The 14,162-nt window shown below is 38.6% G+C and overlaps 1 protein-coding gene across 1 annotated transcript in view; it reads left to right on the forward strand.

Annotated features, from left to right (window-relative positions):
* The window catches only part of SMG1 (SMG1, nonsense mediated mRNA decay associated PI3K related kinase), a 59,988-nt gene extending 49,669 nt beyond the window's left edge, over positions 1–10,319 (forward strand). The window contains exons 51-62 of the mRNA XM_019472671.1: positions 622–772; positions 861–1,050; positions 1,286–1,755; positions 2,785–2,922; positions 3,845–3,997; positions 4,340–4,519; positions 4,739–4,966; positions 5,420–5,631; positions 5,757–5,863; positions 6,593–6,772; positions 6,899–7,005; positions 7,692–10,319. Coding sequence (XP_019328216.1) covers positions 622–772; positions 861–1,050; positions 1,286–1,755; positions 2,785–2,922; positions 3,845–3,997; positions 4,340–4,519; positions 4,739–4,966; positions 5,420–5,631; positions 5,757–5,863; positions 6,593–6,772; positions 6,899–7,005; positions 7,692–7,769 — 2,194 coding nt within the window. The 3' untranslated portion in view covers positions 7,770–10,319. The remainder of the gene's footprint in view (positions 1–621; positions 773–860; positions 1,051–1,285; positions 1,756–2,784; positions 2,923–3,844; positions 3,998–4,339; positions 4,520–4,738; positions 4,967–5,419; positions 5,632–5,756; positions 5,864–6,592; positions 6,773–6,898; positions 7,006–7,691) is intronic.
* Positions 10,320–14,162: the final 3,843 nt, after the last annotated feature.

Below are 14,162 nucleotides of genomic sequence, written 5' to 3' on the forward strand. Positions count from 1 at the left end.
GTACAATGAAGGCTGCTATACCAGTTGAAAACAACTTACCTTTTTTCTCTCAGGTTAATTTTCTTCCTGGTTTACCCGTTGGCAAGCCTGCTCAGCCTGTTAGTTGGGGGTCGAAAGTGATATAAGGGAGGGACAGGATAAGACCATCCTTTCAGGAGTGGCAAGCTGTTAAACCATCTCAGCCATAACCTGAGACCTCATCCTCCACCTTTTTACCCCGTACTCTGTTCAGTCAGTTATTTATGTGTATGTTGTAAAACCAGTACTTGGTTTTCAAGGAAAGAAAGGTGATATTTATGTCCCTTACAATTCATAACTTTTTTACCATGCTCTTAGGAAGTACAGTCTGTATCCTCTGCCTGTATTTTAAGTTAGCTTTGTAGCTGGTCCTTTAATACAATCCCGTCTTACATGGTATCCTTAGCTGTTCTTATGAGACCAGCATTAGGATTCATGTGGTAAGTGGGGTGGGGAAGGTGGTAGGAAGAGCCTGCAAAAATTTCACCTTATTCAGATGCAACTTAATTGCAATCTGCTCTAGCTGTGGGATCAATCAGTTTAAGAAAATCCTATTTATTTCTTGTAGACTAAGCAAAAACTTGTAAATTTTCTTTTTTTAAGAGTACTTCATGCTCAGTATGGTGAGCTGATTCAGCCAAGAAATGGTTCAGTTGATGAAACTCCCAAAATGTCAGCTGGTCAGATGCTTTTGGTAGCCTTTGATGGAATGTTTGCTCAAGTGGAAACTGCATTTGGTCTATTGATTGAAAAGGTATGGATTTGTTCTTTTCAGAGTACTGAGTCAGGAATAGGAAAGTTTTATAAAAACAAAACTAATTTATTCCCTTTACATTGCTCAGCTAAACAAGATGGAAATACCTGTTGCTTGGCGTAAGATTGACATAATTAGGGAAGCCCGCAGCACCCAAGTTAACTTCTTTGATGATGACAATAATCGGCAAGTTCTAGAGGAAATTTTCTTTCTGAAGAGACTGCAAACAATTAAAGAATTTTTCAGGCTCTGCGGTACCTTTTCTAAAACATTGTCAGGTAAATAAATGTTATCAAATATTCAGTATCGCTTTGTTCACTTCTCATCCCGTGTCCTTTTGAGAAGAATGTAAAATGGTCACTTTTACTGTAACTTACCTTTCATATATGGCAAGTATGCAGAAATTAAAAATTAATTCCTGTAACCTTGCTGTGTTTATAAGTCAGATAATATTTTACTAGATGCATCAAATGTTTTGTTTATAACAAAAATACTATTTCTTTCCTTTAAAAGGAATCAGTTCGCTTGAAGACCAGAATGCAGTAAATGGACCTGTACAAATTGTCAATGTGAAAGCCCTTTACAGAAACTCTTGTTTTAGTGAAGACCAAATGGCCAAACCAATCAAGGCTTTTACGGCTGACTTTGTGAGACAGCTTTTAATTGGCCTTCCAAATCAAGCTTTGGGACTTACTTTGTGCAGTTTCATCAGCGCTTTGGGTGTTGATATCATTGCTCAGGTAGAGGCTAAAGACTTTGGAGCAGAAAGCAAAGTTTCTGTGGATGACCTGTGCAAGAAAGCTGTGGAGCACAATATCCAAATTGGCAAGTTCTCGCAGTTGGTCATGAACAGGGCAACAGTATTAGCTAGTTCATACGATACAGCATGGAAGAAGCATGATCTAGTGCGCAGACTTGAAACTAGTATTTCATCTTGCAAGACCAGTCTTCAGAGAGTACAGTTGCATATTGCCATGTTCCAGGTAAGACCACAATGCATGTTATTTCTCTCCAAATTGTGTCTGTGGAAAGTGAGCTTTAGTTACTGTGTCTGAGCATAACAAGAACTTCATATTTTGTTGAATGAGCTTTAGAGTATTTTAACGGACTTGATAAAGTATTTTGGTTTTAAATTATTCTGTAAATGTATAAGGAAAAAAGTGTTAAAGCTAGCTTCTTTTGAAGACTAGCTGCTTCGTAAGATGCAAATGTGGCAATGTGTAAATTCTTTTTCAAGTCAATACATGTAATTTTTTTTCAATAACCATTAAGTCATTTATTAGTAAAGAAGTCATTCGCTGGCTTTCTTGCTAGTGATGTTGTCCCATCCTCCCCCTTTTTTCAAACTGACTATGACTTTAAGGGAGGAGATTGCTTAAACAGAGGGTATGCATTGCTGAATGTCATCTTGTACCTTTCCTTCAAAGTTGTAATGTATTAACTGTTTCCTTGCTCCACTGTTTGCCTCATGAAAAAATATAAACAGCAGCAGTATCAATCCTGAAAACATTCTTCTGAGGCTTTAGATAAATGCCATTGTGTACCTTGAACTCTGTGCTGGTATCCAGTTGTATTGTAGTATCATTGATCTTCGCTTTTGTAGTGACTTGTAGGTTAAGGGTAAAGGCTTTCTCTGTCAGTTAATAAACCATTTCATAGATTGGTAAGCAAAATTGTCTTGGTTTTAATGCATCACAAGTGAACTGTTCCTGAATATTGATGGATTTTCCTTTAGATCAAGGAAATCAATTCTAGTAAGTTAATGACTGATTAATGGTATAAATATATATAAATATCCAAGCCAGCAAAACATAGTTTACAACTACTTATATAATTTAATACCTTCTAATGATTCAGAACTTTTTAAGCGTGCTGGTGTCATCTGACACCTAGCCCTTTTAAAATGCCCTCACTTATAAAGTGTATCAGAGTACTAGGATCGCTGTTAGTGAAGCGAAGTCTTCTGTGATGAGCAATATTGATAATCAAGTGTTCCCATTATTTCCTTAAAGTGGCAGCATGAAGATCTCCTCATCAGCCGCCCACAAGCTATTTCTGTTACTCCTCCACCTCGTTCTGCAATTTTAGCCAGCATGAAAAAGAAACTTCACACGCTCAGTCAGATTGAAGCTTCAATTGCAACAGTCCAGGTACTACTGCTTCTGGGAGGTTTGTTCAGCAGCATATTGGAGTGAGACTCTAACACAAACTGCAAAATTATCTGCCACCTCCAGATTATGTTCTCTCTCTTGCTATCGAAGCACAAATTTAGTGGTATTTTCATTGACCTCTTTCAGTCTGTCCGATATATACTGTTACATTGTTTGATTTTGCTGTCTCATACAAAATATTCTCTGGAATATCAGTAAATCTGTTTCATGAGCGAAAATATGAATATGTGAAAGTACCTTTCCTTCTGAAGGCTGATCATGCTCCCATTCTTTAAGTTTGTCTGACTTAGATCATCCTTACTATCATTTTACTAGCTAAGAGTCAGAAGCTTCCTTTTGTAGATCTGGGCAAATCAGTTACTCTGTGCGTTAACGTTTCTGTGTGCTGTGGCTTGGCTCAGCTTTTCAGACTTTTCGGTATCAATAATATAGAATGTTTAATTGTTTAAAATAAATCTGCTTACCTTCTTGAATTTTAATTTCCTTTTTAGTTGTGAAGGTACTGTTTGTAATCATTTTTTGAAGATCATTTGTAAAATAATTCAGGACTGCTATGATTTTATATAATTTTTAGTCTAGAAATGTGATTACTTTTAACTTTTGTATTTTTTTTTCCTGGTGGGTTAAAATCTGGACAGGTGACTTTGTTTCCATAACAATCAAATCCAGTTGTGATGTTTGCTGAAAATAAACCTTTAAACAGCATAAGCTAACATTTGTCAATCATGAATACCACATTCTTTTTTTATATATATATATATATATATATGGGTATAAGAATGTGTCCTGCATGTGTATGTGTAATTTTTTTTAAAGTTAGGCAGTTAAGGTTAAGATGATATATATCAGTATGGATTATCTATATCTATGTTTTGGGGTTTTTTTTTCTTCCCCAATGCAGGAGAAACTAGCAGCACTTGAAGCAAGTATTGAGCAGCGTTTAAAATGGGCAGGAGGTGCTAATCCTGCACTGGCACCAGTCTTGCAAGATTTTGATGCCACTATTGCCGAAAGAAGAAACCTTGTACTGAAAGAAAGTCAAAGAGCAAGTCAGGTACTATACATAAGTATATATTACTATTGACTTGATAAATATGTGTTCACTCTTTATTTCCTACTTGAGATCTGTGTAGAAAATATTTTTCCTCCTCAGCATCTAAAGAGCAAACACAGATAAGCAAATACTTCTGGGAATCCCACTTTAAAAGCAATATGAATAATCTCTGAGAGAATTGCTGCAGGGTTGGATGACCTTGAAATGATACCGCTACTGTAACAGAGCAGCTTTACTGCTGTATTTAATATTCTCCCTTCTAAGGACATGGAACAAATGCCGTTTGTGTAATAGACAGTTTAATTGGAATAGTTTTTCTCACTCTTGCTTTGATTTTTTTAGGTCACTTTCCTCTGCAGTAATATCATTCATTTTGAAAGTTTACGTACTAGAACAGCAGAAGCCTTAAATCTTGATGCTGCATTATTTGAACTTCTCAAACGCTGTCAACAAATGTGCTCATTTGCATCGCAGTTCAACAGTTCAGTCTCTGAACTGGAACTTCGCCTACTTCAGAGAGTGGTAAGTAAGGGTCAAAGCAAAATATGTAATTACAGAATTGCTGTAATCATGAGTTCTCAATTTTGTCTTTCCTTCTAAATTAGTGTTATGTATACCTTCTAATGGGATGTGGATTACAGAGTTTATTCCATCAGCTGCTAAACACTCGGCAGTAGCATCTACACAGTAATTGAATTTTATCTCTGGATACAGATACAAAAATGGTTCTGTTATTTTTAGGGCACTGGTCTTGAACATCCTATTGGCAGCTCTGAATGGCTTCACTCAGCTCACAAGCAGTTGACCCAGGAAATATCTACACAGAGAACAGTACAAACAGAAAGAGAACAGCAAACAGAAACAGTTTGTGAAACAATTCAGAATCTGGTGGATAGTATTAAAACTGTGCTCACGGGTCATAACAGACAACTTGGAGATGTCAAACATCTACTGAAAGCTATGGCAAAGGTATGCCTAAAACTTCATTAAATTTATTCCTCAAACCCATGTCAGTATAGTTTAAGAAAAATAACACTTGTAACTATGTGCTTTTTAAAGTATCTAGAAACAATGAAATGTGTTTGCGCATATGGAGTTCAAGACATAATATTCATTTCATCTCTAAGAATTCATAAAGCTTTATTTCTAGAGTTAGGCTAATCAGGCTTTGGTTGAATTAAACCTTTTCTCTTATTTGGCAGTTGAAACATTTCCTTTGTGTTTACAAACCCTCTTGTTTTTTAATCAGTAAAACATTTGATCTTTTTCAAATTTATTTTCTTGAAATGTAATTACTGAAAATTATGGCTATTTGTAGTGAAATGACAAACTGAGGGGCTGAAAAGGCTAAGAAATGTTCAACTTTCTTCTCTTAGCCAAAATATAGCAAATAATTAACCTTTTTGCACATCTTTGCTACAGGATGAAGAAGCGGCTTTGGCAGATGGTGAAGATGTTCCCTATGAGAATAGTGTTAGGCAGTTCTTGGGCGAATACAAATCGTGGCAAGATAATATTCAGACAGTTTTGTTTACATTAGTTCAGGTTATGGGTCAAGTCCGCAGTCAGGAACATGTTGAAATGCTGCAGGAAATAACTCCCACCTTGAAAGAACTAAAAACACAGAGCCAAAGGTAAGGAAGTCACCTTCTCTCAGGTGAAGGCGTGTTGCTTGTCTGCTTATATATAGCAGACACACAGCATGGGGTACCTCCTTGGTGGTTGTCTTAGTATTTATCACCTCCATTATGTTTCCTAGTGTCTACAATAATCTAGTGGGTTTTGCATCACCCTTAGTCACGGATACATCAAATGAATGCTCAAGCCCAACGTCAGCTGCTACATATCAGCCAACCTTTGCTGCAGGTAATACTTGAAAAAGTACAAACATTAAAACATCATCATATTAGAGAGGGGATCATAACTTTTATTAAATTTTGAAATACAATCTCTATAAGATTATAAAGGCCTATAAAATTCAAGTCATTCAGCATACAATACTGATCATAGCCTTTGAATAGCCTTCGAGACCTGGATTCACTCCACAAAGCCCAGAATACATGGAACGCATTGTCACCTATATCAACTGAACTGTAATTTCTGTTGAAATTAGTATTAAAATTTATAGTGACTTTGGAATTAATCCTGAAACCCTACAAATGCATTCATGTTTGCAAAGTTTTCATTACTTTACAGTTAAAAACATGAATAAAGTTTCTCATGAGCACAGATTTCTTGCTATTTAAAGGATTATTCTGCTGTCAATATTTGGACTAAGCGCAGGTTCCTGGTTTCTATCAAGAACAAGAATTGCATTTTATAACTGCCATACAAAATGATAGTATTAAAAGTTAAGCGAGCCCATAAAAATTTGCTTAATGTAAGTAAATGTTTTGCAATGGAACAAAACCTCTTGTTTATGAAGTGAAAGAAATTAGAAAATGGAAAGATTGAAGAGAGGACTGGTGCAGAGTTTAAAATGCATTTGTACTGAAGTACTGATAGCTGCATTTGATACACATTTAATTGTGCTTTTTCTTGTATCTATAATATATCATTTTGAATACTTTAAGCGCTTTTAAACTTTCTTTACAGCTGTACGTAGCAATACAGGGCAGAAAACTCAGCCAGAGGTGATGTCACAGAATGCAAGAAAGCTAATTCAGAAAAATCTTGCCACGTCAGCAGATACTCCTCCAAGCACAGTCCCGGGAACTGGCAAAAGTGTTGCCTGTAGTCCCAAAAAAACAGCCAGGGACCCTAAAACAGGAAAAGGTAAATACAGGGCTTAAAAAAACAAAAACAAAAAACCACCGACAACAACAAAAAAACCCAAAACACCTCAGCGTGGGCTTCTGTGCAGGAATGTAAAATTGAATTGATTTTATTTCGTACCTTTAGCTGTGCAGGAAAGGAATTCATATGCAGTTAGCGTGTGGAAGCGGGTCAAAGCCAAGTTAGAGGGCCGAGATGTGGATCCCAACAGGAGAATGTCTGTTGCTGAACAGGTGAGTTGAAATAGTAAAGTTCCAGTACTGGTCCTTGCTTTAAATATTTGGTAGCAAGCACGTGTGTATGTACGCTGAAGTATGCCTTAAAGACTAAAATCCTATTGTGAGTGGGGGGTCCCTTTCGAGATGTGTGATTTATATGCCAATGCAAATCAAGGTGTGCTGCTGCCTTGTATTGCTGCATTTTTTTTTTTATCAAATGCTTTTGTTTTCTATATCGTAGATTTCTATAAACTCATGAATTGGATAAAATTGCCTTTTGTGTATCAGTAAGCTAACACTTGTTACATGGCTGTTGGTACCCAGGGAGAACATGAGATCTGCGCAGCTGTCTAAAGGACAGAACTTGTCTGTGTTTACTAGCATAACGCAACCACGCTCCCGTCTCTGGGAAACTGAGTCAGGGGACCCAGATGTCCACATAAATTTGAGAATGTTGTGACTATTTTCAAGATAGGGGCTATGAATGAGATAATGCGTGATCTTTTTTTGCCCCTGCAGTACAAATTCCTATTTCTTATGTGGACTACACAAAGTTATATAAGATTAAGTTTACAGTTACTATAGATTTTTTCACTGAAACTTTGTATTTGCAGGTGACATTCAACAGTAAAACTTAAGATCACTTGAACACTTCTAAAAATCTAGCTAATTTTTAATTACTTGTTTGACCTTTTTAATAGGTTGACTTTGTGATTAAGGAAGCAACTAATCTAGATAACTTGGCTCAGCTGTATGAAGGTTGGACTGCCTGGGTATGAGTAGGGAGAAAGCAGATCAGTCTGGTTCAGCGAGGTCAGACATCCACCAGAATCAACTCGGCCTCAGGCATCCATAGCCGCACCACAGTCGGTGGTGATGCATACTGGGGCTTAATCTGAGGAAACCTAGGAAATCTCGGTGCACTGGGAAGTGAATCCTGCAGGATAGCTGCACTCAGGGATACGCTAAACACAATGGTCTGCAACCCCCACGGTCAAGGGTGAAAGCTCACCGCTTGAACAACACGGTTTGTCTTTCTGCTACGGAAGAACTGCAAACGTGTCTGGGGGTTAGCTGCAGAAAGAAATCGGGATGCTACAAACCGCAGAGTGATTTGGAACTCAATTCCACCTGACCCTGTGAACAATTCAGGAAACACCGAACCCTGTTCAAAGAAAAACAGAAAAAGTGGGGCCATGAAGAAATCACAGCAAGGGAAGATTTGATGCATTCAGATTCTTGTTACTCTTGTTGCGTGGCAACAGTGCTGGTTGAGTCGACCAGTTAGTACGGAAAAAGGCTACAAAATGTAAACTTCAGAAATGGACTGAAAGCAAAGAGCTGTACATCAGATAGACGCTGCATTGGAAGAACTTCTGAGATAGAAGAAAAAGCCTTTGTTCTCTTCTCCCTTTCCTCTTTCCTTTCTCTGCTCCCCCCCAGCCTCTCCTTGCATACACCCCTCTTGGCTTATTCTTGTAGGTTAGGCGTACTTCCAATATACTTTTCATTTCAATCCTTCTACTTCACAGTTTAGTCAAATTAACAACTTAAAATTTGTTTGGTAAACAAATTTTCCAAAAGCACTGAAGTATAGAACATCAATGATTACTTATGAGTTGGATGGTCAAATGCAAAATGTAATTTTGGTTATTTTAAAGTCATTTCTGTGATTCTATTATGTACAGTTTCTCAAAATTGTCACTGTGCATCTAAAAGTAATGAATCCTACAGGCATTTGATTTAACGTGCACTTCCCTCTGCTTGCAGTGTACACTTTTTTTGTAATTCAAATTGTCCCTCCAATCTCATTCTACTGTGATTGCTGTAGTTTCTTTCGTACGACGTAGCTAATCCAATGTAATCTTTACCTTTTTAAAAACCAGGATAGAGTATCTAGTAGAGTTTTACATTGTTGATGACAGATAAACAATAAAGTGATGTTCTGGTGGAGGTAGAGTGATATGCTTTTTACTTCACTTTCCTAATACTTTTAGTTTACACTTGTAAATTATAGTGCTTCAGTTCACAGGGGTATACGTATAATCCAAGAAATGAAGGACTCTCCAATTTTTGTTCAACTAGATCTGTAAAGATTTCTGCAAAGTCATTTTCCTTTGCCATATTACTTCTATAGATGGTGGTTCAATAATGCATCCATAGTGAATCTTCCACCAAGGTTTTTGGTTTTTTTTAATCAATTCTGCACTCAAAGTGTGATTATGGTCAGAAAAGTCTCTCTGAAAATGGCACCTTCTTACTTAGATCGATGTCCTGCTTGTCTGCCGGTTGTCTAAAAGACTTCTTGCTTCCTTTTTGCAGTGGGACACCTTTTAGGAAAAGGCGACTTCCTTTTCTTAGAGCAAATAAACCTAACACAATTCAGTTATGGCTACAGAATCTTAGAGGTGCTGATAGCTAAAGCAGAAATGCACACTGGCATTCTCAACCCAGATAAACGTGCCAGCTATGTATAAAAAGTTTCTCTTTTGTAAACTTGGTGAATTCAGTACGCACAGTTGCTGAAAAACAATAGACGTGGGAAGATCCTTTATGCCATTCTAGTCACTTTTCAGAGTAAAAACACACTTTAAATACAGCGGTCTTTTCAATCAAAACCTAAGTATTAAAGGATTTGAGCCAAGCCCACTACTGGCATAAAATTCATTTAATTGAGTGGATTTGCAGCAGTTCATCTGAGTAGGAAAGCTTGGCTGGTAATTTTCAGATAACGTAAATTAACACCAGGCATAAGTAATAGACAAACTTGTATTATTTTCAGTATTTGCACTATGCTAACTGCTCTGCCTCCTCAGTAGGTCTTAGAATTCACTTTCTCCTCCGTTGCCAATTTTTTGTGGACATGCACTTTGAAGTGCAAGAATTTTCAACAGACACATGGCCTTTTTTGCATTCTGATTGCCTGATTAACTCTAGGGAAGTCACGGGCTTTATATCTAACGATGCCCGTGCAAATGCATTCCACTGCCATTGCTTCCTGAACCCTCTGCCACACCACGCGTTGCAAGAAAGGTGGTGTTTGAATGTTGCAGTGAAGAACATTCATATGCAGAACAAGACACTTGACACTGTCGGTCCTTTTTATTTTTCTCCAGTTAAAAATAACCTTACGAACAATCTGTTTGGAGTACCGTAGTAACAGGAGTGTATTATACATGCTGTTTTATTTCTTGGAAGCTGGGGGGAAGGGAGGGATAATGCACTCACCTGTGGCTCATGTATTTATACCTCTGCTATCCAGAAATGAAACACTTGTGTGGAGATGGGTTCTTACTGCGTAATTTAATAAAGTTTTAAAAAAAGAAAAAGAACATGTATTCATAATTTCCTTGTATGCAAAACTACTTGTGGTTGTGAAAATTACGGGGGAGAATAAAATGCCAAATACAAAAAAAAATCCCAAATTAGAGCAGGATTCTACGGAGACTTAAATGTGCGTAACTAACATTGAGGAGGCAGCTCACGTGCTTAGGAGTTAGTGGGACTGTCAGCTTTTCTGTGCTGATGCGTTTTCCTTGGTAAATGTTGACAATATGGCAGATTGGTACAGTCTTGGTTAAACCCAAAATGCAGATTCTCTGTGTGCATCTTGCATATTAAATAAGACTGCATTAGTTACCTTATCTTTTAAAAGATAATGTGTTTCTTATAAAGACATAAGGTTACTTCTTTTTTTTTTCAGTAAAACTGAGACATTTACTTTTTTCCAGCAGTAAGACAGACCTAGAATAATACAAATCTAGAATCTAATCTTTGTAAATACATACAAATCAGCTGAAGCTGTAGAAGTCAAACCGTTCAGCTGATGGCAGTTTTTTGCGCGATGCTCACCTGCAGTAAACGTTATCCAAGGGATTGTGCTATAAACTCATTTCTCAAAGTCCCGTTGAAAGTATGCTCATCAGTTTAAAGTTGTTACCCCTCCCAGTTATATAGGCTAGGGTTGAGATGCTCTTATCCCTTTGAAAATGCAGTTACTAGTTTGCCTCTCTTCCCGCTCCCCTCTGTAAAGCCAGGATGTGAGCACTGCTCTACCAAACGGGTTACTGGGGTGTGTTAAGCAAATGAGTCATTAGTGGTGTCTTAGACTATTTTGGTGGAATAATGGCAGTGTCATGTTAATGTAACTGAAATTGAAATTACAACAGATGTGTACAGTTAACAGAAATTATTTTGGTACTTTATGGTCCCTTTTTCTTTTGCAACAATTAGTTTTGCCTTCAGTGATCAGTCTAATTAACTAGTAATGTATTTTGTCTGTAATTTTTCAAATATCTGTGAAAGACTCAAGTCTCCTGTATAAATCAGACATAAAACAGAGGGAAGGGAGCTGGTTTTCCAAGGAAAAATGAATGAGACATCTATAAAAGCATCGGTGACCCTTAATGCTAGTGCGAGGTTACCTTGTGTGGGAGAGGAGGGTGTTCACTGCACCAACTCCACTGTGGGAATTGCGGCAGCCGTCAGCCCCAGCCCTGTGACACCACGTAGTGCTGCCCACCCTCTGATAAACTAAACTGATCAAATAATATCTATCCTGTTAACTGCCTTGTGATACCTGAAAGAAAAGTACCATGTAAAAATACGACTTCAGAAATACTGGAGGGGAGTGGAGAGGTTAAAGCTCCATTTTTCTAAATGCTGTACTCCTTAAGGTTAATTTGCTTCAATTATTCATCGGTGCGTTCTGTGCCTGGTACATTTTGCTATCCTGTTTTAGCACACTCAAGTACTTCAAAGATTGCTTTTTTTTCCCCTTTCTTTTTTTTGCAAGCTTTTCCTAAATTTAGCAGACACACCCCTTTGCGCACTGAAGAATTGGACTAGGAAAAAAGTTTGAGATGACACCTGCCATCCATTTTGCAGTACCCAATTATCACACACATTTTTTTTTCTTCAGTGGAAAATTCTTATTCATGAGTATCCTCCCAACGTTTTAGTTGAAGAATTTCATTGAAAGTGTAGATATTACATAAAACTACTGTTGTATGTACTTAATTGCATAGCTGATGAGAGCAATTTTGCCATCCATCAGACTAATTTCTTATTAATGGCATAAGAAAAAAGGTTGAGGTGCATTTATTATACTAGATATGGTGAATGGGTGGAGGCTTAACATGTAAAATACGTGTCTCTTCGAAGTGCACAGAGCAATTAAACTCATTTTAAAGGTGCTTTGAAGTTAGCTTGGGCATCTAATTTTCTGTGCATCTGCTAAGAGAGAATCTCAGCGTAGGAAGAACGCATCACATCGCAGCATGATCCGTGTCATACATTGAAGCATACAGAAAACAATTGGCTTTCTATAGCTCAGGTAATGTATGGGAGGTGATTAATAGTTTTCCACACTCTGAGCTACTGCTGTTACCATTCTCTGCCTTCCACATTAGGATTCTGATTTTAACAACCAAATTTATAAACATGCACATGTATATGTATACACACACATTTTTTTTTCATTTTACATTGTGCTTCCAAAGACCTGGCTGCTCAGGCAGGGGGGTGTGTAGTGTCGCAGGGCCCCGTGCTGTCCTGTTCTCTGCAGTGTGGTGGAGCATCTCCTCCGGTGTTCTGGGCGGTGAGGGCATCCTGCAAGGCTCGCGTTCCTCTCTGCCCCTCCGAGTTACGGAGAAACACGTAGTACGAGATAACTGTACCTCTGGGGGCCCTCTAGGGTGGGAGAAGAGCTGTGACGGTAGACTGATTTGGGAGCTGGCACTTGAAAGACTAGCTGGAAGATAATGAATCTGACTGGTTGGAGATGATGGAAATACCTGCTTTTTTCATTGGTAAGTGCTTTTGCTTTTGTGGCGAGCATCATACAAATGGATGAAACCAGGAGCTGGCTGATTGCATCGAATAGCCAGAGAGGTGGCTTCTGCAGGACGCTGCAAATACTCCTAGGAACAGCAATATATCATGCTTCTGCGTGTGTCCATACTTCCTCCAAAGACTAACCAGAATTATTGCTGACATCACTTCCTTATGAAATTAGCTTTTGTGTGAGCTTTGCTGTGGTGCAATTATGGATTTTAAGGGTGGACTCCATCATTTTTAAGTGCAAAACAGTACACAAAAATACTCTTAGCTTTTAGCAACATGTAAATGAACTTGAAAGTTGATGAGTAAAGCATCTATTCTTTACATACAATCTTGAACAATCTGAAAAGCACCCTGTAAAAGATCAAACAATTCAGTACAGGCGTGTTTTTGCTTTTACAGTATCATCCTTATTCCTCTTTTTCCTTTCCATCAAGCTGGTGAGCTGGGTTGGAAAAGTATTGTAGTTTTGGTGCCAGAAATGATACGATGTTTTCTTCGCCCTCATTCCGGAATTGCATTACATCCTAGGGGTTGTGATTAAGCTCGTCAACATGTGTGACAAACATTTAGGAAGTTGAGTCAGAAAAAAGATTTATATCCTAGTGCTTTTCTCCTGTGTTTATTCCAATGCTGCTACAGCTTCTGAAAAAAATAAAGCAAGTAGTTGGGCAGATGGTAATTATCATAGGTAGGTCAGGCAGCGGTGGCATTCAGAGCTAGAGAACCTTCCCGTGAAGCTTGGAGTTGTTTCATCGGTTTCCTGTGTGGTTACCCAGAAATCCCATACCCGTGGATTCTGCTGTCCACGGCTGACACCTGCTGCTGTGGACATGAAGCCAGCTGCTTCATGTCGGTCACGTACAATAAATAAATACCTGTGCTGGAAAAACAGCAAAACTTTAAGTCAAAGAAAGTTTGTTGGCGAGTGCCTCCAGTGCCATGTTATTTCAGCAATAACGGGCTATTTATTAGCCTTGAAACGTTCTCGACCAGAAGGTTCTGTCTAGTTGGTAGGACACAGACACGTAAGATGTATGCCAAGAAAAGGTAACCTCTCTGAGGCAGCACACAGTCTGTTACTTATTTGCCTCCTAATACCCACACGTTCAGGTCATACGGGTCAGGCTTTTTAAAATAAAAGCCTTATCCTTGAAAGTCCTGGCGGGGAGGTGACTGTCTCACCACTCCTGTGTCGACGGCTGGGCTGCTGGCTCGCCTTCCTCAGCCGAGGTGTCCCGCCGGCGGGCTTCCCCGCAGCCCGACGGGCAACGGCCGGCGCGACACCTCCACCAACGCCCCCCCGCCCCACCGGCCCGGCCCGCGGCCCG

This window comes from Aptenodytes forsteri, unplaced genomic scaffold (genome assembly GCF_000699145.1).
Source record: "Aptenodytes forsteri isolate BGI_AS27 unplaced genomic scaffold, ASM69914v1 Scaffold84, whole genome shotgun sequence".
In the NCBI taxonomy this organism is placed as follows: domain Eukaryota; kingdom Metazoa; phylum Chordata; class Aves; order Sphenisciformes; family Spheniscidae; genus Aptenodytes; species Aptenodytes forsteri.